General features: G+C 45.6%; 1 protein-coding gene across 1 annotated transcript in view; it reads left to right on the forward strand.

The window, feature by feature from the left end:
- Ly86 (lymphocyte antigen 86) overlaps positions 1 to 25,442 on the forward strand; it is a 70,479-nt gene extending 45,037 nt beyond the window's left edge. The window contains exons 4-5 of the mRNA XM_048426725.3: positions 18,291 to 18,343; positions 24,673 to 25,442. Of these exons, the coding sequence (XP_048282682.3) occupies positions 18,291 to 18,343; positions 24,673 to 24,756 (137 nt within the window). The 3' untranslated portion in view covers positions 24,757 to 25,442. The remainder of the gene's footprint in view (positions 1 to 18,290; positions 18,344 to 24,672) is intronic.
- The last annotated feature ends 684 nt before the right edge of the window (positions 25,443 to 26,126 follow it).

A 26,126-nucleotide genomic window follows, 5' to 3' on the forward strand; every position in this document is an offset into this window, starting at 1 on the left:
AGCATTACTATATGTAGTAATATAGTGTAACATTGTCCAGTAGAACTATAATAAAAGTAATATAATATTAAATATAGAATTAATATGATGCATAATATATTCATAAAATATTTATTTGTACTATATAACATTGTATATAATGATATTATATATTATAATGAATAGCATTATCCTATGTATTAACTAGTATAACATTTATATAATATTTATTATGTTATGTTACCTCCCTTTAAAATGATGGGGATCCCAACACGTAGATTGTACTCCAAACCAATTAAATAAAATTCCCTGGAGTCAGAACCAAGTCAGGTTAATCCAATCCCCACCATAGCTGAAAAACATTTTGTTCCCTTCAGGAAATCGTCACAGGTAGCAGTCAGCAGCACCATAGCACCTGACTGCACTAGGGACCTGGCCAGAATGTCATGTGTGTTAACCAATGTACTGCTTCTGTCGACCTCACAGAGTGTAGAAGGCTTGTTACTGCTTCCATGGTACTGTGTCTTACAACATATATTCTCTGTCCTTGGTTTTCAGCACTTCTAAAACCTTTGTAACTTCCTGAGTCACAGAGGGACTAGGAAAACCTTTTTTTTTGTTCCATGTTTCTCATGACAGAGCAACTTAGTCCCTTGAACTCTTGGGTGACGAGTGTCTTTGTTCTGCTGAAGTCAGTCTTGGTTGGCTCTGCAGCTGGTCATCAAAAATGCTGAGTCATATTACAAGCCAGGAACCTCCCATCCCACCCACTTCTATCTTCTGATCAGACTTAGGGGATTGAGTTAATATCAAATCATGTCCAAGTTGGGGGGCAGGGCCAAAGAGAGCCCTAAGCTGTGGGTGCAGGTCCCTGGAGGGCACTGTGCCAAGAGTGGACATGGAAACTCTGCCCAGGTCTCCACATAGCCTGCTTTGTGTGTTCACTTAGATCCTCTGTGATACCTGTCAGAGCGAACTGAGAAATGTCAGCAAGTATTTTCCTGGGTTCTGCGAGCCATTTTAGCAAATTATCAAACAAAAAAAGGGGGACTCAGATGAATGCCCTGGCTGCAGTCACAATTTCAAAAGGAAAGTGTGATTATTCTGAGAGCCTACTGCTTACGGTTGGCATCTGAATGGAGGGGAAAGTCTTGTGGGATCGAGCCCTTAACCTGTAGGGTCAGCACTAACTGATTAGTGCCAGAGCGGAATTGAACTGTAGGATGCCAGCTGACACAGAGGAAGTGGGTGGAGTGGGAGGAAATCTCACACATTTAGCAGCCAGGAGTATAATATTTTGAGGATGTAAAAAGAGAAAATACTTCGTGTTGTTTTTTCTAACTTTATTTGAACAGATGAGGTAGGGTTTCAGAAAGCCCCAACAAGGCAACCTCTTAGTCTTCTTCATAGAAAATCTCCCCCAGGTCTGGCTTGTTGATTCGTGTGTGTGTGTGTGTGTGTGTGTGTGTGTGTGTGTGTGTGTGCTTCTCCGTGTCTCTTCTCAGTAGGGTTTTCTAGAATATCCTGTCTCAGGATGGTGAGAGTGGCTTGTTAAATAGAGACAAAAAATAATTATGGGCCTTAATGACCATGAAACTAAATTAGCTTAGAATATGAAGAGGCCTCCTCCACATCACACTGTACTCGAATAAAAATTTGGGAGAAATTTCTCAAAGGGGTAGGGCAACGCATGTCCTTTGTGTAGAACCATATATCAGCAAGTGTCTCTGCTAGAAATGAGCACAGAATTTTGAGCGGAGGCCCAGGCCGAGGTCATGAAGTAAACCATGAGTGTGTGATTCCTCTGCGCCTGATAATTTGCACATCACTGACTTGGTTCTGGCTAAATCTCTGTGAAGTCTAGCCAGAGTAGTCAAAATTGGCATTGATCTCACAGCACCAAGTTCATAACTGACTTTAGAAATAACTCAGTATTTAATGAATTGATTTGTGGGTGTCTGTTGTATCCAGCTATAAGAGTTTGCTTTAAATGTCCCCGAAGGGCTCCTACTTTAAAGAATCTGTCCTTTGGGTGGTGCTGTTGGCATGTGATAGAACCATTCGGATGTGGGGGGTCTAGCGGGTAGACCTTAGGTCACTGGAGGTGTGGAACCCCATTTCTCTGCTTTCTCTGGTTTCCTAGCTGTGAGTGAAATGGATTTGCTCTGAGCATGCTCCTGTTGTGTTTTTACAGGCCCAAAGTAATATATGAACCATCTGATCATGGACTTGAGGCTCTAAAACCCTGACCCACGATAAATACTTTCTCTTTCTTAGGATTAGCTGGATATTTGTTACAATGATTGAAATGTTAAATGCTAAAGCAACAACCTATTCCCCAAACCAACGAAATCAAAATTTAAAAGCTAGGAAAGACAAGTGTGAGAGTCATATGTAAAGACACTGGGTACATCTGTACGCATAGACATGAGCCCTTTGGGACATCTCTAACACACACGGCACAACACAATGGATGCCGAAAGGACTTAATAATGTCACTCTCGAGTTAGAAACCCAGAGAAGTGCTGGAGACGGTGCTCACCCACAAGAACTGCTGATACGTGGAGCCTTGTCTCTGTCCAAGACACATTTCATCAAAAATATTGAACTGGAAGCTATTTCAAAATACAACAGATGTGAATATATGTCACTTTGTGCACTACAAAAGCTACAGGACAAAGCTGAGTTTGAATATTAACTCATTAACTTTAAACTCTTAGGGTTGAAAGAAATACTACAGTGACATTTCTTGCAAAGTAAACAATTCGTAGGCTCTTGGTTGTTTTTTGTAAGGTGTTTGTTTAACTGGTTGTTACTTGTTTGTATTTGAGGTGAGTTCTCAAGTATTCTCAGACGTAGCTGAGGATGACTCTGAACTTCTTGTTATCCTGCTTCTCTCCCCGGGGTGCTGGGATTACAGGCATGCGCCACCACGCCCATCTTATAGAGTGCTGGGGATCAAGCCTGGGGCCTCATGGGTGCCCCACAAGCACTCTATCAACAGAGCCAAATCCCAAGTCCCTGAGTAGTTCTTGAGTTTAGAAAATAATTGCTCTCTGGCTTACCTTCTGCATAAATCAACTTTCCTATTTTAATTGCTTGTCCAATACGGTAAATACGTCATAATTATAAGAATTTCAATATCCAGGAGATCCACTGAGAGCCATACATAAGCATGATATTACCCTTGGGACGGATATTAGCCCTGACAGCAGCTAAGAGTTTGGACCGTGGTGCTTACTGATTTTACATATGCAAATAAGTTCAAAGTAGAGGTGCACCCTTCTGACTCCTTGTCTTTCTTTCCTTTGGTTCCCATGGTGGGGAGGGGGGTGGGGGTGTTTTCTGCTGTCCTGGTTCTCACTAAGCATTTCCTCCTGATTATCATTAGGATACCATTAACCTCTAAGATAGATACCGCAGCCTCTGTCTATGCCTATCCAAAATTCATCCGAACGCTTCTACCTAAATCCACAGGTCAGAATCCATTTGCTCCTCTCGTGCCTTCATTACTTCAATTTCAGTGTGCTGCTTTTCTGGGTCTGTGAAAGAGGGGCCGAGCAATGCGAATGTAATCTGTTCATCGCCTAGATTTGGAAAAATTCCCATTAAGCACCCTCTGTAAAATACTTCCTACCTGCGCTGCTAGAGTAGACGAGCAGGCCAGAAACTACCTTCCAGGCAGGACATTGAAGAGCATTAATCTATGCTGACAACCTGACAACCTCCATGGAGCTTACTGGAGACACAGCACGTCGGCACAGGCCTCATTTTTCACTTGTTTAACAAATGCAAGCCTGGAGAATCTGGTCACTGAGTTCTGCCATAACAGAAGGAGATTAAGCAGCTCCATTTGAAGCCTCAATTATGAAATGTGTCAGCCCTGTTTTACATGGTCACTGATCCGGCTTCTGGGGCCATTTGAGACCACCTGCTTCGGCAAACTCTCGTGCTGCGGACTTCATGCTCCAATGGTCCCCGCATGTTATTCTCAACCTCTCCTCATCCCAGCTTCGAGTCCTGACCCTCATCAAACCTCTCAATAGCCTAGGTGACAAGATGTCTTCATTCCTCTTCCCATGGATGAACCTAAAAAATTGTCTGCTTCCTCCTGCCATCCTCCTCCCTGCCGTCATTTTGTAACTGCAGACAACATGTCACCAAAAACGCTATCATTCTGGGACAAAGTCCTGCTCCCTGCCTCATCACCCTGTCTGACTACTGGAGAATAGAACGGGGCCAGACTCGACCCAGCAGCTCTGATTATGGCACAGGCATCAGTTTTGCTTGGAGGCTGCGTGTAACTGTAGTTGGATGGACCGTCCTCAAGATTCAAGCTCATGAAGAGAATTCTGAGGATGTGCAAGCCTTGTGTACCACTGTGTCTAGAAAGAGGGTACTCACCCCAGGTAGGGAACCCATGACAGGCCAAAGAGAGGATACCGCCTAAGTCCAACTTAATGAGCCAGTAAGTTCTGGAGGGTTACTTACAGAATTGAGGGTGACAAGCTAATCTCAGGACAAGGAATGACTCAGCAATGCCTTTGTGGACCTCTTTTGAGAAACTGATGGTGTTGGTCTAAGGACCACTCCCTGAGAACCACTATCCTGGTGGACACTCATGAATTCCGGAGCCAGAACTACAGATTTAGCTACTTACCAATTATGTAACCTTGAACAAGCCACCTGCTTTCTGAGCATCAGTTTCCTCGTTTGTACAATAAAGAAAATGTGACTGGCCCCATTGGATGATCAAAGGAAAATGTGGGTTAATGTATGAAACCTTGCTTCTACCGTAGGCATTCAAAATAGCATCTACAGCAGCTACTTGAAGCAGCTAATGACGGATTCCCAAACCCAGGCTCGAAGTCCCCAGGGAATCATCAGTCTTGGAGTGGAAGTCTGCATCTTAACGAGGCACCTGAAGAGGCTCTGGAGGCCTTGAGGCTTAGAAACTGAAGTTCTTTTTCCTCACAGGGAGCAGGAAAAATGCCTTTGGTCCAAGCTGAGTACTCCCCAGAGGTCAGCTAAGCCAAGTCTCCCAGGCCTTCCTGCACCCCTGGGGAGAACTCCATTTGCATTTCTGTCGCCTTGCTTTGAACCCTTTTCTTATCTTCATGTTTTATTCCTTGTCTGTAAACTTCAAGTAGCTCTGGGTTTCCTGGGCAGCCACTACTGCTGCAGATTCGTGGAGAATCAACAGAAGCAATAGTCTTTTTATTGAATGAGTAGAATGGCTTTACTCTTGAACAGCAGAGCACAGACCTAAAAATAATGGTCACAAAAGAGTGGATATGAGCAATGGCTAAGCAAAAGGAGACACCTCTCTGTTACACAAAATGAAAGGAGAGCCCCCAGTTGTTAAGGAATGGTGTGGTTCTGGTGATGTGTCTCCGGCCTCAAATTCAAGTACCACTGTATGCGATCCAGTTGTGGGTTAAAACTGTCCTTCAACATCAGTCAGTTTGCTTAGTTTGAGCCCAATATAGTAAGGCTAACGATGGCCTAGGACCAGAAGCAATTTTAATTTTCTAAGACAACACTTAGCTTCTTTCCAAGTCCTTAGCCGGTTATGAGATTCCATAAATCTAATTCAGTGACTCACACACTTTTACGCAATAATCGTTTAAGAAGCTAATTTAAAAGGACGACTCTCTCTTCCTCCATCCACCCCAGGCTGCCCCTAAGGCTGCTGGTATTTGCATTTTAACTAAGTAAACATTCCCTGGACACCCAGGCCAGAGACACACCGGCCTCCTCAATGCTTATGCTGTTTCTCCATCAGGACGTCAATGTTCTTGCCAGCCCTGCCCAGGTTTCTGCAGATCTCTTTACCTGGGAATCCAGGCGCTCCAGCAATTGGCACGGTTTACTTGAGTGTGGTGCTTGGTCTCTACAGAAATCCAGGAACAGGACAGCAAGAGGAGAGAGAATAAGGAGCCAGTCGAGTTCTCTTTGTTGTGCTTCCCAGGAGTTGGGTATTTCTCACATGGAACTTGAGCAGAAAGTAAACAGATTTGGGGGAGGAAGCTGCCAGTAAGTCTCACTGCTCACAGGATCCCCTTCTCCATCTCTCCTTCATGACTGTCCACTGCAGTAGCCGTCAGCCACTGGGTCTGTGAAGTCCTTGAACTGTGACCAGACCAAAGTGAGATGCATTGTAAGTGTAGCACACGTAGTAGATTTAAAAACTTTGTGCAAAAAATAAAAAAGAATTATTAATGTAACTACCTCATTTTTATATTGGTTACATGCTAAAACTGGTAGTATTTTAAGTAACATGATTAAACAACATATCTCATTCATCTCACGTTTTCCTTTCCTTTTTTTGAATACGTCCACTAGAAAAGCTTAAATAGCTCATGGGGTTCACGTTGAATTTCTGTTAGTGTTGACCCAGAATTTCATTGTCCAGAAAAATGACCACAAATCATATGTGGCAGTTCAAAAATGGTTCTATTTAAGTAAATTAAATTCTTTCAAAGTAAATTTAAAAAGTCAGCTCATTTGTTGAGCTGGCCACAGTACAAGCTCTTATGGCCATAGGAGGCTGATGGCAGCCATGTTTGATGGGATTTTTGCAGAATGTTCTACTGGGCCAATCTGACCTACTGCTTCATTTGGCTCTGCATTGGTTGTAATTGTCTGTCCTGAATTCATTGGTGTACTTTGCATTAGAAATCTTACTCCTCGGCCCAGTTAAAACGCTCATATTTTCTCTTGGTACTCAAAGCCTAGAATATGTTTCTGTCATGGCTCTAAAGTGTCCTTTGAGGGAATCACAAACGCAAAGAAGCCCCCACTTGTGGCCCTGTCTTAGGCTGGCCAAATGGGTCCTTTCTCCACTCTTAATCCAACGCCACTGTATTGGCTTCCTACTGTCGCTGTAGCAAGCTGTCACAGAAGACACAAGTCATAGTACTGATTTGTTCTCTTGGCATCTGGATGCCACAAATCTAAGCCCAAAGTGTTGGTAGAGCTAGCTGTATGCCCTTGGAAGCGTATGTAAGCATCTCTCTTGTCCATTGCAGTCTCCTTGACTCACAAGCCCAACTCTCCACTCTGTTTCCTCCACTCGGCCTCATCTCTTCCTCCTCCCACCCTTCCCCCTCCCACCTTCTAGTTGCACTGAGTCTGTCCAGGTAACCTAGGCTCATCTCTCCACCTCAAAGATCTCATTGAATTACCTCTGCAAAGTCCCTTTGTCCATGTGAAATGGCATAGTCACAGTCTCTGGGGACCAGGATGGGGACATCTGTAAGGAACCACTGCTGTCCAGGCAATCCTTACCAAGAAAAAACAGCATTTTGTCTGACTTGTGCTTGCCATGTCAAGAGCTCAAGTATTTATGCATAATCCAAGGAACCCTGAGTTCCATGTGCCTTTGATTAAAATGACTTGTGAATACCAAGCAACTGAGAACTCCCCAGACCACACACTTGCCCATAGGCCCAGTGCAAGATATGAGTTTTTCTGTTTGGAAGCCAGATCATTGCTTCATAGCAAAAGCTTACCTCACTGGGGCATTATTGTCATCCTTTCTCAACTTAATAACCACCTCTGCTTGCAATAATCCTTACCCAGAAGAGAAACAATTTGGCCTTAAGTCAATGATGTAATTCATGTGTTGAAACCATTCCTAGTTCAAAACCAGCTTGCTATCTAAAAAGATTGATGATGAGCTTGTCTCTGAATCACTTGAGAGGTGTGAATAGGAGGCCATGATTGATTTAACCCTGGAGAATAACAATTTGATAATTTGGTAATGATCCCTTGCAAGTTCATGGTGAATGTTTTGGAGTTGCCAATAACATTTTATTTCTCTAGGTAGTACAATTCCTTAAGGCGGTTAGAGGCTTGGCTGCATGTGTAGGGGAAGATATCAAAGTAGAACTTACTAAGCCAAAATGAAACTAATTTATATAGGGGAAAAGTAACCATGGTTTCTGTACAGCTGTGGGCTCTAAAGTAGAATTGTGGTTTCACAAAGGAAGATGATAAGTATTCCCAGGACACCTGACTACACACAGCCAGTGGGATAAGACAAAATACTGGATGTTAGCTGGGGATGTAACTCAGTTGATAGCATGCGCACCTAACATATATGAGACCCTGGGATAGATCCCCGAATTACATAAGTCAGGTGTGGTGGCACAAACCCAAAACCCCAGCACATGGGAGGTGGACACAAGACAATCAGGAGTCCAAGGCCATTCTTAGCCACAAAGTGAGTTCAAGAACATCCTGGGGTATTTAAGACTCTGTCTGTCTCAGTTAGGGCTTTTTACTGCTCTGAAGAGACACCATGACCATGGCAACTCTTATAAATAAAAACACTTAATTGAGGTGGCTCGCTTACAGTTTCAGGGGTTCAGTCCATTATCATCAGGGGGAGCATGGCAGCATGCAGGCAGGTGTGGGGCTGGAGGAGGAGCCCAACTGGCTGTCTCACACCTCCTAGTAATGCCACTCGCCATTTGTAACATGAGGGCCGGCTCGTTGGGATATCTGTTCCCACCCAGTACCCCACAACCGGCAAGTTCCAGAGAAAATCGATCACACAGAGATCCCTATAAGTTATAAAGCTGATTGGCCCATTAGGTGAGGCTACTTATTAGTTCTTATAACTTATGTTACCCCATTATCCTTATCTGTGTTAGCACATGGCTCCGTACCTTTCTCAGCAGGGCAGGTTACATGCTGCCTCTTCGGTGGTCTGCACAGGAATGGCAGAGGGAGCTTCTGCTTCCAGAATACTCCCAGTCTCTTTGCTCCACCCCTACTTCCTGTCTGGCTTTCCCGCCTATACTGCCTGCCTGGCCAATCAGCGTTTTATTAAAATATGATTGACAGAATACAGACAATCTCCCACACCACTTTGGGGGCCATTTTCTTTTTTTTTTTTAAAAAAAGATTTATCTATTTATTTGTTCTACAACATTCCATATATGCCTGCACACCAGAAGAAGGCACCGTGTCTCATTTCGGATGGTTGCAAGCCACCACACGGTTGCTGGGAATTGAACTCAGGACCTCTGGAAGAGCAGTAAGTGTTCTTAACCTCTGAGCCATCTCTCCAGGCCTGGGGGCCATTTTCTTTCAAACCACCACACTGTCTCAAAGAGAAAATAAAATTTTAAAATCTGAGTGTCACCAAAAAGACTTTAGAAGCAAAAGGCAATACGTTCTCATTATTGACCGATCATTTATGTTATTGTTAAGGAAAATAATCCTCTCAGGAAAAGTTTCAAATATTGTCCATGGGTTTCAAATCCAGCTTGTCAGATGGCTCACTATTTCATGACTTGTTGGATATTGTGTTGTGTTGCTCAGTGCTGAAAACTCGAAAAGAATAGAGAACCCAGAGCTGGCGGTACCCCCATTCTGTTTCTCAAGTTTCTGCTTCCATACCGCCCAACTCATCCCCTCCTGTGCTCAGATGTCACCTTCACCTCTGTGTCCATCTCTCTCAGCCACCATCTCCTCCCAAAGTCTGAGGCTCAGAGACTTCACAGGCACAGTTCAGGACCTGGAAATTCCCCTTTCTGGTTTTTGGCTTAAAAGCCAGTGAACCAACTCCAGGTCGTTTCCAACATAATCTGTAGACTGGGTGGCCTGTCAGCAGAAACAGTTCCAAATGAATCAACAGCTGAGTTTCTTGGGCCAGCGCTAGCTCGAATGTAGCCTTGGTGTGTGGGCTGGCTAGTTTTTGTTTGTTTGTTTGTTTGTTTGTTTGTTGACTACTTTCCACAAGCTGGAGTCATGTGGGAGAAAGGAACTTCAACTGAGAAAATGCCTCTCTAAGATCTACCTATAGGCAAGCCTGTGGGATCTCTGCTTGACTAATGATGGATGTGGCCAGGCCTAGTGCACTGTGGGCTGTGCCACCCATGGGAAAGTAGTCTTGAGAATGCAAAAAGCAGGCTGAGTCATCTATGGGGAGCAACCCAGTAAGCAGTGCTCACTATTCCGTGTGCTCTCATTCATTCCTGCTTCCAGGTTCCTGGCCTTGTTTAGTTCTTGTCTTGACTCTCTCACTGATGGATCATTAACTAGAAGTATAAGATGAAATAAACCCATCCCTCCCCAGGTCGCTTTCAGCTCCATCATAGCAAGTGAAACCCTAAGACCGTGTACACGAGAAAAACAGAGCAGTGGTGTGGCCTGTTTTCTGGTTCTATAGCAGAGTCCTTGAGCCTGGGTACTTCATAAAGGAATGAGTTTGTTTAGATCAATAGTCCTGGAGTCCAAGTAAGGATGCCCACATCCACTGAGGGCCTCATGTTGCTTCATAATGTGACTTAGGAGCAAGAAGAGGTAATGAAAGGAACCACTCTGCTTTACTGCAGACCTGTTCTTATAACAGCTCAGCTCCTACAGAGCCAGCACACCCATCTCTTAGGAGGATGTTATATAACCCTTAGGACCAAATGCATCTCAAAGATCCCACTCCCCCTCAATACCACGACATCACATGGGTTTGGAGGGAGACAAACTGTACTCAAAGCATAACAGGTACCTTCTACCAGGGCGTATTCCTCATTGGAGATTCTCCCTGTGGAAATACAGAAATGCGGGACTCAGAAACCTAACACTAAGCACAAGTGAGGGAGAGTTGGTTGGGGGGCGGGGACTCAAGGAGGAGGAAAAGCTTGCCCTCACTGTATCATGGCTTTGATCACCAGTTTGGGGGAAATGCAGCCTGTCTTTCAGGATTGTCCTTCTCAAGGTCAGGAGGCTCCTAGGTCAAGGGCATCCTCTGGGGTTTAGCATCACCGATTTCCTAGTTCCTCTCCGTGTCATCTCTGACACAGGATCCCATGCCCAGGAGGCAGTCCCTTAATCTGGCATGGCACCAGAGGGCCACGGCCGCCTCTGGATTTCCGCTTCTCTCCTCCCTCACCACATACTCTTGGCAAGCACACGGTCAGGCCCCTGCAGGCCCGTCTGAGACTTGAAGCAGGTGTGCGGTGGAAACTCCCAGGGTGTCCTTCAAAAGAAAATGAACACGGGCTAGAGCGATGGTTCAGGAGTGAAGCTGCTCTTCCAGAGAGCCTGGATTCAACTCCCAGCATCCATATGGTGACTCACAACCATCTGTAATTCCAGTTACAGGGAATCCAACCCCATCCCGCGCGCGCGCACACACACACACACACACACACACGGAGTCTGGCCTCAACACACTAGGCACAAGTGCTACACAAACCAGGTAAAATACCCATATATGCAAAATAAAAATTCTCAAAAGTGAAGCAGATACAGCTCAGAAACTCTACAAGACAAATCGCCCAGAAACATACAAGACCCTGGTCTAATTCCCAGCATGCACATATGTGTGAACACATAAGTACACATAAGTACATACACAGAGAGACAGAGAAACAGTTAGAGAGACAGAGAGAGAGAGAGAGGAAACAGAGAGAGAAGGGAAGGGGATGGAGGGGAGAGGGGAACAAGAAAGAAGGGAAGAGGAACAGATGGGAAAAGATGGCAGGACAGAGCAGGGCAGGGGAGGAGAAGAAGAGGAGACAAGAGGAGCGGAGAGGAGAGGAGAGGAGAGGAGAGGAGAAGCGAGGAGAGGAGAGGAGAGGAGAGGAGAGGAGAGGAGAGGAGAGGAGAGGAGAGAGAGGAGAGGAGAGGAGAGGAGAGGAGAGGAGAGGAGAGGAGAGGAGAGGAGAGGAGAGGAGAGGAGAGGAGAGGAGAGGAGAGGAGAGGAGCGGAGCGGAGCGGAGCGGAGAGGAGAGAGAGGAGAGGAGAGGAGAGGAGAGGAGAGGAGAGGAGAGGAGAGGAGAGGAGAGGAGAGGAGAGGAGAGGAGAGGAGAAGCGAGGAGAGGAGAGGAGAGGAGAGGAGAGGAGAGGAGAGGAGAGGAGAGGAGAGGAGAGGAGAAGGCAGGGCCTGGAGCGCTGGCAGGAAGAGCTGTGTTGGAGGAGCCATGCTCAACCTTTGTCTAGGTTTGGCTCAGTAAATAACCAGAGGTAGGGAGAGGGGAAGGGTTTTGCTCACTAGAGTGCAGTAACACACTCCCTACCTCCAGCTCCAGAGACAGGCAATGTGCTCCACTGACCTTCATCTCTCTCGTGGTTTTCTTACCTTAGTTTTTGTTGGGCTCCCTTTATATATAGATACTAAAGGTTAAAAAAAATAAATAAATTCATCAACTCACAAAGGAGAGATAGTTATTAGCTAGGACCTAAGAAACAAAGGAATGACCTTGGTCCCGGGGCAAAAGTGAATTTCCTCACGCTGTGATCAAAAGTCGAACGAGAAAAACCTTAAAGGGGAATTTCTTTCGGTTCACTCTTTAGGAGATACAGTTTATCGTGGCAGGAAAGGAGAGGTATCTGGCCACGTTACATTCATGGCCAAGAAGCAGACAAAGGCTATGCTGGTGCTCTCTCTGCCAGCTTCCACCTTCTTCTTCGGCCAGAGATTCCGGACCACAGAATCGTGCCACTGACATTTAGAGTGGCCACCTCCATTAACTCAGCGTAGAAACTCCCTCGCAGACCTGCCCAGAGGCCACTCTCCTAGCCAATTCCACACCCTGTCTAGTTGACAGCATTAACCATCACAGGCACAATTTCAGCTGTAAGAGCAACCAGTTCTTGAGATCTGATGCCCAGGGAGGAATCTGGACTTCGTAGTCCTGTGCTATTAGCTGGAAACTTGCTGACAGGGTAGATCGTAGATGTTCTTATTGATGGGCTGACACTGGGAGTGTTTGATTCCATGGGTTAGCCTGAAATGTCTTTGATATACACTTTGCCAATAATTTCCTACAGCTTGGGAGAACCAGCTCCCCCTACTGGCCCAGCAGGATGGAAACTGCTTCAAAATATCAGCAGTTGGAGGGCAACAGGCCAGCACTGATACCCGCAGCCTGACTCACATGACCCCGACATGCATACCATATCCTTAAGGACCTCCACTCAGGGAACGCTAGGTCCTTGACTGTACCACAAGAAAGAATTTTAGAAAAGGTCAGAGCACATAAAAGTAAGCATTAAGCAGAGATAATGCACACTGTAGATTTTAAAAAGAGGCACCGGGAAGGAGAAAGCTCACACGAATGTGGGCTTCTCCAAAGAAAAGAAAGGAGCGTTTACACGTTTTCCTTCTTTGCTCTCCAATACGGTCATAAGTACCAAAAGCAACTTGGGGTGAAGGGTTTATTTCATCTTACAGCTTACAGTTCATCGTGGAGAGATGTCAGGGCAGGAATGCGGAGGCAGGAACTGAAGCAAAGGCCATGGAGGAGCACTATTTACTGGCTTGCTCCCCAGGCTCATGTTCACCTACCTTTATTATATCCCCCGGGACCGTCTATCCAATGGCAGAACTGCCAACAGTGGACTAGGTCCTCCCACGTCAATCATTACTCAAGAGAATGACGCCACAGACTTTCCTATAGGCCATTCTGATGGAGGTGTTGTCTCAAATGTGGTTTATTCCTCCAATAGGACTCTAGCTTGTATATAGTGTTGACAAAACACTACCTGGCACAGATATCTTCCCAATGGATGTATACTCATCCATAGACAGCTTTCTAAAACTCACCGTTGCAAGTTCAGAAGCCCACCTGTGGCAAACAGCTGCCCTGCCAAAGCCAGAGAAAGAGTAAAGAGCTAAGGCGGAAAGAAAGTGCCAGAACTGGTTGAACTATCTGTTATAAATCCAGACACGGATTCCATACAGGAACAACAGCTGCACCCTAGAGGGCAGCTATTGAACATCTAATTCCTCTTGACATCCTTGATGGATGGTCAGCCATAACGTAAATGCTCCTGTCTCAGCACCTGAGAGAGAAACTGAGGAAACAAATAAATGAGGCCTGAGAACTTGCTTAACATGGGCAAAGCTCTAGGTTCAGTCCCCAACATAGCTCATAAAAGTAATAATCCTTAAAATAAAGCCCTCATTCTATGTAAACTAATAGACTTGGCACCATAATCGTTAGTCTATGTATTTTCATGTTGTTAAAACACTATAACGATGCTTAAATGTTGGGAAAGTGAAAGAGATTCTAATGAGGCTCCCGCAAGGCCGGAGGAAGGATGTAAATGCTGCCAGTAGAGTTCACCACTCTGGGAGCATGTCCACTCTGGAGCATGTCCACTCTGGAGCATGTCCACTCTGGAGCATGTCCATTCTGGAGCATGTCCACTCTGGAGCATGTCCACTCTGGGAGCATGTCCACTCTGGAGCATCTCCATTCTGGGAACGCCTACGCTCTAGCCTTTGCCTGGTTTCCGAGAACAAAGAGGCAGAAGAACTGGTCAAGCTCAGTGGAACCTGCTGAGGAAGTGGCCCTCCCACACACCAACAGAACAGAGCGATTAACTGAACCTAGCAAGGACTGAACCAACTAAAGCTAAAGAACTTGAAAGAGAGCACTAGGCCCAGTGCACCAGGTTCTCCCTGAGATCAGTGGGACTCATCCAACAAGGGCTTCCGCCCCCTCCTCCCTATGCTGGCATTACTGGGAAGAGAACTGCAGAGGCAGGACCAGAGTGGGACACATCATGGACTGAGAGGCTGGGACCAGGGCTGGTCATGGATCCTAGGGGTGGTGAAAGGAAGGAGCAGCCTTTACACCAAGCCTGTTTCTTCCAGACCCTGTGGGACCTTCAAGTCCATGCTGTAGAAGTCAGTTTTGGGGGTAAAAGTGGGGCTCAGTTGTTCACCACTTACATAGTAAGCATAATTTCAATCTTTGGCCCAACAAAAAGACAATCAAATTAAGTGCATTTGAACGGAAGTCAATTTACTCTCTTTAATAAGGAAGAAAAAAAAGGTGGTTTTTAAGAAACATTTTCAGAGTCAAGGAAGCAAATTTCTTCAATCTTCTGCACATTACAAACAAATAAGTATTTCAATGAGGAAAAGGAAGAAATGGGTGCAAGAATCCTGGGGATCTTTTTATAGTATAAAGTGTGAGAATGTTAATTAAAGGAATCTCAGAAACGAAGAGGGCCTGAGAAGGGAAGGAACGAGAGTTTAATTTTAGGTGTTGTTTTGTCGAGTTAACAACAAAAAGTCACTTCCCTGAGTTCCTCATAGCTATTCTCAGGAACTTCATGGGCTCCAGTTGAAAGTGTGAAGCATAGAAAACCAATTTAATGAAAACTTCTCCCAGAGAAGGACCTGTTAAGAGCGACGAGCACAAATTAGCAAGCCCTGGGGCACTAAGTGAGCATCCGAGAAGAGCAGGTATCGTCGACGCGGCGTTCTTCACACAGCTGTACGTGTCCATCTTTGAAAATGCGCAAAGGGAAAACAGATGTTTCTGCATGAGGCTTTCCAAAACCGAGGGCCTGGTAGATGTCAGAATGCATCAAACGGTACTTCTCTGAAGTGACTAATCAGCTAATAACAACTGTCACTACCCTACCCGGAGGCAACACTCCACCCAGTGAGGCTACAGACAAGGACTCTAGTCCTCCTTGAACCCTGCAGGACGTTTTTCTATTTCTGTTTTGTGAGTCTAGAAGCTAAGTTGGGCAAGTTTGCCCTCTGTCACTTTGCTAGTGACCAAAGACCTGGGCCTTCCACCAATCTCTGCTTCCTAGCTCGAGTCATTTGCCCTGGGCCACCCAAGAGCCTTAGAGTGGGCGTGAAGTATGCTACAGGAATCCAACCACGCAGAGAGAAAGCATGGGGCAGATTGTTTGAGGGTGGAAGGGGACCAACAGGAGGGCAGGTGAGAAGGGAGGGAATTTGAGGGTAAATATTACAAGTATCATAATGTGTGTTATAGGTATGCACTCAGTTCCAGAGGGTACCTGCTGAGGTTTCGAGATTCGTGTATTAAGGTGCAAAGAACTGGACCAGGGACACTAATGGCTTTCGGAATGGAGACAACTGATCAGCAAGAAAGTTGGGGCTGGAGAGATGGCTCAGTGGTTAAGGGCACTTCTATCACAAGAACAGAATGTGGTTCCCAGTACACAGAGCAGCTTACAAATGCCTATAACTCCAGCTCCAAGGATCCGATACTGACTCCAGCCTCAGTGGTCACCCTAGAATGCAAGTGCACGCGCACACACACGTACACACATATATGTGTATACAGAAAGACACCTTTAAATTAGGTTTTAATATGAGAAAGAGAAGGAGAGAGGCAGAGACAGACAGACACCCTGGACTTAGCCCAAGATCCCTGGATTTTGACTTTACAGTCGTTTCCATAACGTCTACCTTTCTCGGCTTTTGGAAGTATGTTCCCACACATGCTCTGACTCTTCCATGTAGCCCTGGCGAGGAAAGGTCTCCAGTCTTTCTGCTAAAGTCTTGGTTGTTGTTGTTTCCCATGCTAATCTTGATGTCCACAGAACCCCCCTCTTCACCTAACTCCTACCCACAACATGTGTGAAAATGGGCATGTCATCTGGGGATGGTGCACCTGCAGTCACAGTACTTAGAGGGCTGAGGCAGGGGGACCAGAAGTTCAAGGTCGTCCTCAGCCTCTTAGTAAACCCAAAGCCAGCCTTGTCTCAAAATAAACAGAAAAAAAAATGCCACTGTGGAACCCATTGTTTTACATGCTGACTGAAAACAAACAGCTGGCCTGTTTTAAAATGGGTTCTTTTTAATATAGGAGGTCTTCAGGAGACTGAGACAGGAAGCCTCTGAAGTAGGTCAGAAGAAAGATGGGTCTTTCAGCACAGGGAAAATACTTGGTGTTCTTAATTCAGTGACGCAGTGTGATGACCAGTCAGACAACCACCCCTATGTGAGGGGCCAGAATTCTTTGCTGCTCTTGTCTTCAAAAGACAACCAGTAATTCACCTCTCCTGAACGCGGCTAGACTTATTTCTAATAGACATAGTAGAAATGACAACATGTGAACCCTCCAGCGGCAAGCAGCAGCAAACACTGTGTTACACCCTGTTTAGAGAAGAGAAAGTGACTACAATCCAACACCTGCCTCCAGCAAGCTACTGGATGTTCCCCCTGGGACTGGGTCTTTGAGTTTCTAAAAGGCCACAAACCTCCAAACAAAGCCCTATCAGCACATCTTAGGAATCCTGCTGCCTCTCAAGGAATTTCCCTGGAACACTGTTATAACTTCCTGTGCCTCTCACCACCCACGGCCTTCGGCTTCCACGGTCAGCCTGTGACCTTCAGTGAGAAAACCAAACCAGTCAGGCACCCTGCCTTGATTCTCTGGCCAATTTACAAATCAGCCTACACTGAACTTCTCTGGGTTATGTTTGTGCCTCTCTCCAGGACAAAGCCCTTCCCTCCCATCTTCACTCCTATTATTCCTTCTCCTCTGCCATTTAGTCATTCCCTTGACCGGCTTTCCTACTCCCAGCTTCTGGATGCCGGAGGGTTTCCCGGGTGCTGCTGGCCTTCCCTTCTGTTTAATTCTGTCTTCCTTGAGGGCTTCATCCTGTCTCGTGACTTTATAGCTAGCTACATGACAATGACTCAGATATTTATAGCTGTACCCCTAGTTCTTTCCCCAAATTCCAGATCTGTATATCCAACTGTTTTCAAAGACCCTTCATTGGTCATTTTAGAAATCAAGCCCTTTCACCCCCAACACACATTTTCCTCCCCAACTCCTCCCTATCTTAATGACTAGCACTCCCAGACGCTCAAGCCACCTCCGCCTCTGTCCTTTTGCTTTCTCGGGTGCTTTTCCACGTTAGTGCTTTTTCCTTATGCTGTAGCTTTAAAATTCTCTTTCTTGTTCAACTAGTCAGTTGCCACCACCATGGTGATACCTCTCTCTGACCAACCATCCTGTAAAACTCAGCATTCCCCTCTTCCGGGATGTAGCAAAAGTTGACCGCAGGCTTTGCGTTCATTAGCCCTGTGTTCCTCCAGGCCTAGGAGCAGGCACAGTTCTTAAATGACAGAACCATCTTAGGAAGAAGGTAATTGAGTGTAAAGAGCAAATGGCCGGCCAGACCATTAGAGCAGGTGGCTTCAGAGTTTCGCCCTGCATTTCCCCTGCATCCCAGTCCCAGGCCGGACTCTGGACCACTCAGTCTGTCTTTCCGTGACCTTCACGCTTCCTTTCAGCTCTTTTCTTCTCTAGGCAGCGCTCTGCTCACATCTTTCCGTGCTGTCAGCCTCGGCATTGGAAAACAAGCAGCATACAGACAGAGACTGTTGTTCATAAATAAATGAAGATCCATTTGGAGTCAGGAAATTAAATCTTTTATATCAGTGGCCACTCTTGTTTTATTACCCAGACTTGATCTACATCCCTGTGGCCACAAATAGTATCAACACATTGTTTGGGGGTTTAATTTAAATGAATGAACGATGTTATCTATGCTTTATATATTTTCAGAGCAGATATACTATGCCGGCCCTGTCAATAATCTTGGATTTGATGTTCCACAGGTAAGGTTTGGGATTTCTGTTTTGTGTTGTTATGTAATATTGTGTCAAAAAATGAATCTTCAACTCTTGGAGGAGAAAAAAGAGGAGGAGGAGGAAGATGATGATAAAGATGAGGAAGAGGAGGAGAAAAAGAAGAGGAGCAATTTACTTAAATAGTTGAAAGTATTAGCACGTGCCATAATTAGGAGACATGCTTAGCATGCTGGCCTTGACCTTTTGATGCTTCATATTGGTGTTCTGTTGAAGGCTTTGGGTTGAACCTGAACAAGCCCCGTTGAGTGTTGAAATGCTGGCATCTCGTCCACAGAATTAGGGTGTGTCTGTGGGGACCCTGAATGGCCAGAGTTAGGGGTGTGTCTGTGGGGACCCAGAATGGCCAGAGTTGGGGTGTGTCTGTGGGGACCCAGAATGGCCAGAGTTGGGGTATGTCTGTGGGGACCCCATATGGCTGGAGTTGGGGTATGTCTGTGGGGACCCCATATGGCCGGAGTTGGGGGTGTGTCTGTGGGGACCCAGAATGACCAGAGTTGGGGTGTGTCTGTGGGGACCCAGAATGGCCAGAGTTGGGGATGTGTCTGTGGGACCCAGAATGGCCAGAGTTGGGGTCTGTCTGTGGGGACCCCATATGGCCGGAGTTGGGGGTGTGTCTGTGGGGACCCAGAATGACCAGAGTTGGGGTGTGTCTGTGGGGACCCAGAATGGCCAGAGTTGGGGATGTGTCTGTGGGACCCAGAATGGCCAGAGTTGGGGTCTGTCTGTGGGGACCCCATATGGCCGGAGTTGGGGGTGTGTCTGTGGGGACCCAGAATGGCCAGAGTTGGGGTATGTCTGTGGGGACCCCATATGGCCAGAGTTGGGGGTGTGTCTGTGGGGACCCAGAATGGCCAGAGTTGGGGTATGTCTGTGGGGGCCCCATACGACCAGAGTTGGGGGTATTTCTGTGGGGACCCAGAATGGCCAGAGTTGGGGATGTGTCTGTGGGGACCCCGTATGGCCAGAGTTGCTTAGGATATGTAGGAGGCAACTAGCTTCTGGCAGAAAGGACAGTTTACAAAACCACAACAGCTTCAAGGTCTTGCTGTGTCTTCTGGGATTTTAGTCTGCTTCTATTTACTGTGTAATGTATAAACAGCAGGGATAGGGAGATCACTCAGCTGGGATCATGCTCACCTTGCAAATGTAGGGACTTGAGTTTGATCTCCAGAGCCCACATTAAAAACACCAGACGAGGTGGCATAGGCTTATAATCTGAAGGCTGGAAAAGTGGACACAGGCAGACCCCTGGGACTTGCTGGCCAGCTAGTCTAGCAAGTTTTAGGTCAGTGAGAGAGCTTTACTCAAAAAAAAAAAAAAAAAAGGAAAAAGGTGGATGACACATGAGAAGTGACCCCCAAGGTTGTCCTTGGCCTCCACATTTATGTGCACACAAAATTATATGTGTGTGTGGTTTATATGCTTACATATACATAATTAAATATATATTATTATATATAATAAAATTATATGTATATATAATTATGTGCACGTATGTGTATATGTATACACACACACACACACACAAACATGTACACAAAAGAATAAAGGTACACCTAGCCCACCACTCCAGAGTACAGAACATCCAGGGTAAAGGGGGACCATCTGGTGAGGATCTCCTTACTGCTGAGGACTTTGCAGCATCCTAAGTCAGTACAGGGCATGAGAGCACAAAAGGAGTCAAAGTGATTTTTATAATATACCCACTCCCGAGAAAACCCATTGACTCTTTACCCTATTAGTCTGTGAATGAAAGACTCCACTCACTCCAGGCCAGATCTCTCTTGAAGGTTCCACTGGATCCCACATCCTTCTGTCTTCACGCTGAGGATTAAGTTTCAATAGACTTACAATGAGGACAGTCAAGCCACACCAAGGTGCCACCAAGTAAATAAAGTGGCCTATCCCGAGCATTCACCAGCAAGACTCAAAGCTAAGACTAGCATTTCCCATGAAGTCCTTTTTATTCTAAATAATGTAATCTCAGGAACGTGTGAATTTAAGCCATTCTGACATCGCCATGCATTTCCCTCCTGCTACTGAAAAAGAATAAATGGTATGGAACACCCTAAAAATGGAACCAGTCAAACATCTTGCTTTCAGCTTCTTTTCTGTCATCTAAAATCAGAAGAAGACACCACGTCCCTTCTGTAAGAAATCCCTTCAGCTTTGTTTCAGTTCTGAGCTGGTTTTCTTCCTGTCACACACAGTCTTGAACAAGCCCTCTTGGGTTTCCATAGGAATCCTTCTCGCAGCTAGAGTCTCTAGCCCTCCCTCTTGGGAATTCTTCAGTGATCTTCTTGGGCCTTTCTGTGAAATGCACAACTTCTGCCAGGAAGGGAAATTCAATCTCTCCTCGCTCCTAGCATGCACAGCCTGAATTCTCCCAGGGAGCTTTCCTTCAGACTGTTGCTACTTGAAAGCTTTTCCTTAGCTCATTCTTCTTCTAATACCCCACTAGAGACTGATGTAATAATTGCTAACAATTGGATTTCATTTTGTATTGCTGGCTTTTTAAAAATCAGTTACCCTTAGCAATTCCAATGAAATGAAGGGGGTGGGATCTTGAAGTCATAGATGCTCTTTGGCAGGAAATTTACCCTCCCAGACGTAAAGGGATTTATAGATGCTTCTCGTCTTAACTCAGGGTTACAGCTCATAAACTCTCCATAAGTTTGAATTACATAAGTTGAAAATGTATCGGCTCTACCCAGCCTACAGAAAGAGCATCATGGCTTCACGCATGGTTCTCAGAAGAGTGCTGGCCGTTTGATCATGTATTCTCATGGCTGGGCACTGTGACTCACTGACGCTGCTCAGAATGGAAGGAGGTTTGAACTGTGTGATGCAGGCCTGAATGAAAATGAAAATTCACACTGAAAAGTATAGATCCTACTGAGTCCATTTTTATCTCCCACCATTGGAAGCAGAGCCATTGGCAGCAGGCACCATGTTGTCCTCCTCTACAGTGTCTGCAGGATACTTCTTCCCTGCCTTCTTCAGCCAATAAACAGTTCTTCAAGACATAAATCCAGCGTAAGCCAGACTCGAGGCCAAGTGTTCTGAGCCTGGGGCTCCTCCTCTTCTGAGACCTGTACCCAGGAAGCAGATACCTGACAGACTCCTTACGCACGTCCAGCCTGCAGACCCGACAGAGGACATAGCCTCTTGGTACACATTCTACAGAGGCCTATACAGCACAATAGCTGGGGACCTTGATCCCAAGAGGGGCTGGCCACACTGTCCACAACAGCCACAGTGAGCCCAGGGCCTCCAGCTCATAGCCAGCTGCCACACAGAGAGCCTCCTCTTCCCTACGAGCAGTCAGTTGAGAACATTTTAATCAGGGGCCTATTCCCATCCCCTGCTTCACCTAGATCACTGTGAACTAACAGGGGTTCCTCTTTAGCCAAAATTCTTTCCACTCAGTATTTATTTTTTTAGTACCTTGGTTATTTTTCCTCTTTTTGGAAATGTATTTATTTACTTCTTTGTGTATGTGGTATGTACTTGTTAGTGTGGGTGTATTCATATGTGTGCAGATGAAGGATGTATATGTATGTATATAGAGACCTGAGGTCCCCACTGGGTATCTTTTCTTGATCTCATCCCATCTTCATTTTTCACATGTATTTGTTTAGTGTGTGTGTGTGTGTGTGTGTGTGTGTTATGCACGTGTCACAATCTGTGTGTGGAGATCCAAGGACAACCTGCAGGAGTCAGCTCTTCTGCCATGTGGGTCCTGAAAATCAAACTCGGATTGTCAGGCTTGGCCACAAGCACCTTTTCCACTGAGCCATCTTGTCGTCCCTGCACCTTTATTTCCTGAGACAAAGTCTCACAGTGAGCCTGAAACACACCAGTTCACCTGAACTGGCTGAGCACTGATCCCCAGGGAGTCCCCTTGTGGCTGTGGAACAATCGTTGTACACTGTAAATGTGTATTACACTCATGGGTTAGCAGAAGAACTGACTGGCCAATACCTGGACACGTAGAGGTTAGGCAGGACTTGCAGACAGAAGCAGAACTCGGAGAAGAAGGGAGAAGTCTCAGGAGTCGCTAAGCGATGAACTTGCTGTATTGAAAAGAAAAAGGTATCATGTGATGTAAATAAGAAATATGAATTAAGGGCTGGAGAGATGGCTCAGCGGTTAAGAGCATTGCCTGCTCTTCCGAAGGTCCTGAGTTCAATTCCCAGCAACCACATGGTGGCTCACAACCATCTGTAATGAGATCTGGTGTCCTCTTCTGGCTTTTAGGCATACACACAGACAGGATATTGTATACATAGTAAATATACAAAGAATATTGTATACATAATAAATAAATAAAATATTTAAAAAAAGAAATATGAATTAATTTAAAATGTAAGAGCTAGTCAGTAACAAGCCTGAGCTTGTCCTGGTGGGACAGAGAAGTCCGCCTACAACCTATCTCCACCCTCCACCCCTAGCTTTAGGGTTTCAGGGGTACACTGCCACCCCTGGGTTTTTACAGAGATTCTGGAGATACGAATTCTGGTTCTCATGTCTGCACATCGGACTTTATGCCAACTAAACCGCCTCCCTAGCATAAAACGTATCTTGTATTTGATGGATAGTAATTGGGTGTGTTTATAGAGTTCAATGTGATACATGGAGATATATATTGACCAGATCAGGGCAATTGACACAGCCATTGCTATCATTTCCTTGTCCTGAGGAAGGATAGCCCCAGCTTATTTATATAAGTCCCTCTCCACCAGCTTATTTTCCTTTCAACCCAACAGCCTCTTGACTCAAATTTAAGTCCTGCATATAATCCTGTACTTTTCTGCGTCTGCTCTCTTCTGAATTAAAAGTGGGAGATCCTTCAGTCTTCCAAAACATGAGGACACTTTCTTGGTACAACCTGAACCATAAATTGTCAAAGACACAGATACATCTAGCCCTCACTTTCAGTGTCCCCCTGAGCCGCAGAAACAGACTACCCCCATCCATTGCCCCTACCCTGGCCTCCTGTCTTGTAGTCCGTGCCTTCATCTGTCCCCAGAAAGCCTGGCTTCCCTGAATAAGTTCACCCTTTATATAAAAGCATGTGTATCTTGTCATTCATAATCTAGAGCCCATTCTTTCAAATGCTATAGCTTCCTTTAAGCTAATGACACAGCCTCTTTTAAACACAACATCCAGAGAGATCTTTCTAACATACCCAAGAAAGCTGTCACACCTGAGTCTTTTTCAGACTGGAAGCAAATAATCCCATCGTGTCTGCCAAGTCCTGAGACTCTGGCCTTCTAGGGGTTTCCAATCTTCCTTTCTTTCCCTCTCCCTGAAGTCCCATTGGCTCTTGTCTGTTTTTCAAATATGGTGACATCGGCCCCACAGTAGCCTGGCATTCTCTTGCATCTCTTTCAGGTATTTGCCTAAAGGGCATTCTCTCTCCCAGGCCTCCCTTTGGTCATCCTACTTAGAGCTGCAAGCTGACATCAATCCCACCGAACCCAGCTGTCTTTTCCACCCCTTTCCTGCACGAATTTCTCCAAAACAGCTGCAGTCGCAGCCTTCCTGGGAGCTTTCCATCTCTCCCAGCGAAGTACAAGCTCGACAGGGCAGGGGGTTAGCTTGTGTTGTTCTAGTTTATCTGCAGTCTGGAACCATGCCCAACACCTACAAGCTACTCAATAAATACAACTGTTCTTCAATAGTCATGGGGGATGGGTTCCAGACCCCTCAAACACCCAAATCCACAGATATTGACAGAAAGATGGCTTAGCAAGTGAAGGCGCTTACTGGTTCTATCCTGGGCTCAGTCCTGTATGGTGGAAGAAAAGGTCCAATAACCACAAGTTGTTCTTTGACATCCCCCAACATGTACAACCATACGTTGTGGCATTTACACGCCAATACCCATACACATGTACACACTAAGATAGATAGACAGACAGACAGATGAATGTAATTGAAAAACATTTATTACAAGATGCTCACATCCTTATTTAAAATAGTATAATCTTTGCAATACAAGCTATGCTCATCCCTGGGTTCACATTAATCATTTCTAGATGACGGATAAGACTTGATGCCATGTAAGCTCTATACTAATCATTATACTGGACTGTCCAGAGGACCTTAAAAAGACAAAGAAGTCTAAACATGTTAGGCACAGAAACAACTTTTTATGCGTATTTTCATTCTGCGGTCAGTAGCATACACATAGGCACAGCCCTTGGATAGAGATGGAACTGGCTGCATTTATTAAGTGGTTGATTCTATTGCGAATCATGTGTCTAACGCTTTACCTGTGTCCCTTGCAGGGAGAATACCGGGTTTGGCTGAAGCTGTACAATGAAAACCATGCTATGGTGGCTTGTGCCAATGCTACTGTCATCTGCTCCTGACCATGACCTGCCAGCAAAGACACAGCAAGCTCAGCCTCCGGGAACCCCGAGGTCCCCAGGCTCGGCTGCCTGTAATAAAGGACACTGATGACCAAGAGAGGCTCTGCAAAGAAACTCTGCGTGGGTCTCATCTCACAGATGCTGCCAGACCCCATAGATGAAATAAAGCCTCCAAAATGATCTGGTTTTGATAGGAGGGCCCTAAATAGGCTCGAGGCCCCAGCTGTGACGGCTCACCTTATGTAATTACAGCTCATCAAATTTACCTCCTTGTCTGTTCCTTAGGAAACACTTTCTCACAGTTGCCTGGGATTTAAAAAAAAAAAACAAAAAAACTGACCCGCACCTGTTCACTGTGGCTAGCCCAATGACTGTTAGTACAGTCTGTGGTTAATAAGTTATTTTCTTCAGATAAAAGTGTTGGCCACTGGTGTGGCACAAGTGGCCTTCAGAAAGCCAAGAGGATGATGCTTAAACTCAGGATTCTAAGAAAATGTGTCCTTGCTGCTCCTGGCCCCAAGACCATGATGGGGAGACGCTGATGGAACCCTCCAAGAGTGACATCACCCCCCCCAATTGTCCACATACCCTTTCCCTTCATCTTCTGTGTCTGTCTGCCCTCCACCTCTGTAACAAAGCCCTCCAATAACTAACTTAACAAAGGGAAAATGGATGCTTGGCTCACAGTTTCAGGAGTTTCTGCTGGTGACTGTGGTCCTTGTGCTTTAACCTGTGACGGAGTGTTTCCTTACAGCAAGGGCATGGGACAGAGTAAAGGGAGACAGGATCCCACAATCCCTTTCAAGATGACTCCAATTACCTAAAACCTCCTAGTAGGCCCCTTTTCTTCAAGGGTACATCAGTTGTAAATAACACCTCCCTAGGAGCCAAGCTGTTAACTCATCAGCTTTCTGAGACAGTCAAGACTCAAACTTAGCATCCCCAAAGCCTGACTTTGCTTGCCCTTAGAGCACTTGGTACTTATTCTTGAATTCATTCATTCATTCATTCATTCATTCATTCACTCATTCATTCATGCAATTATGTAAGGCTGAACACTTTACCTATGAAGTACTATGGTCTTAGGATACACTTAAAAACAAAAAGACGCCGGGTATTGTGGCGCACGCCTTTAATCCCAGTACTCGGAAGGCAGAGGCAGGAGTATTTCTGTGAGTTCTTGGCCAACCTGGTCTACAAAGTGAGTTCCCGGGTAACCAGAGAAACCTTGTCTCAAAAATGAACAAATTAAAAAAAAAAAAACAGAAAAAAGACACTGCCAGGCTGGAGAGATGGCTCAGCGGTTAAGAGCCTTGCCTGCTCTTCCAAAGGTCCTGAGTTCAATTCCCAGCAACCACATGGTGGCTCAC

This window comes from Myodes glareolus, chromosome 14 (assembly GCF_982192425.1).
Source record: "Myodes glareolus chromosome 14, mMyoGla1.1, whole genome shotgun sequence".
Taxonomy (NCBI): Eukaryota; Metazoa; Chordata; class Mammalia; order Rodentia; family Cricetidae; genus Myodes; species Myodes glareolus.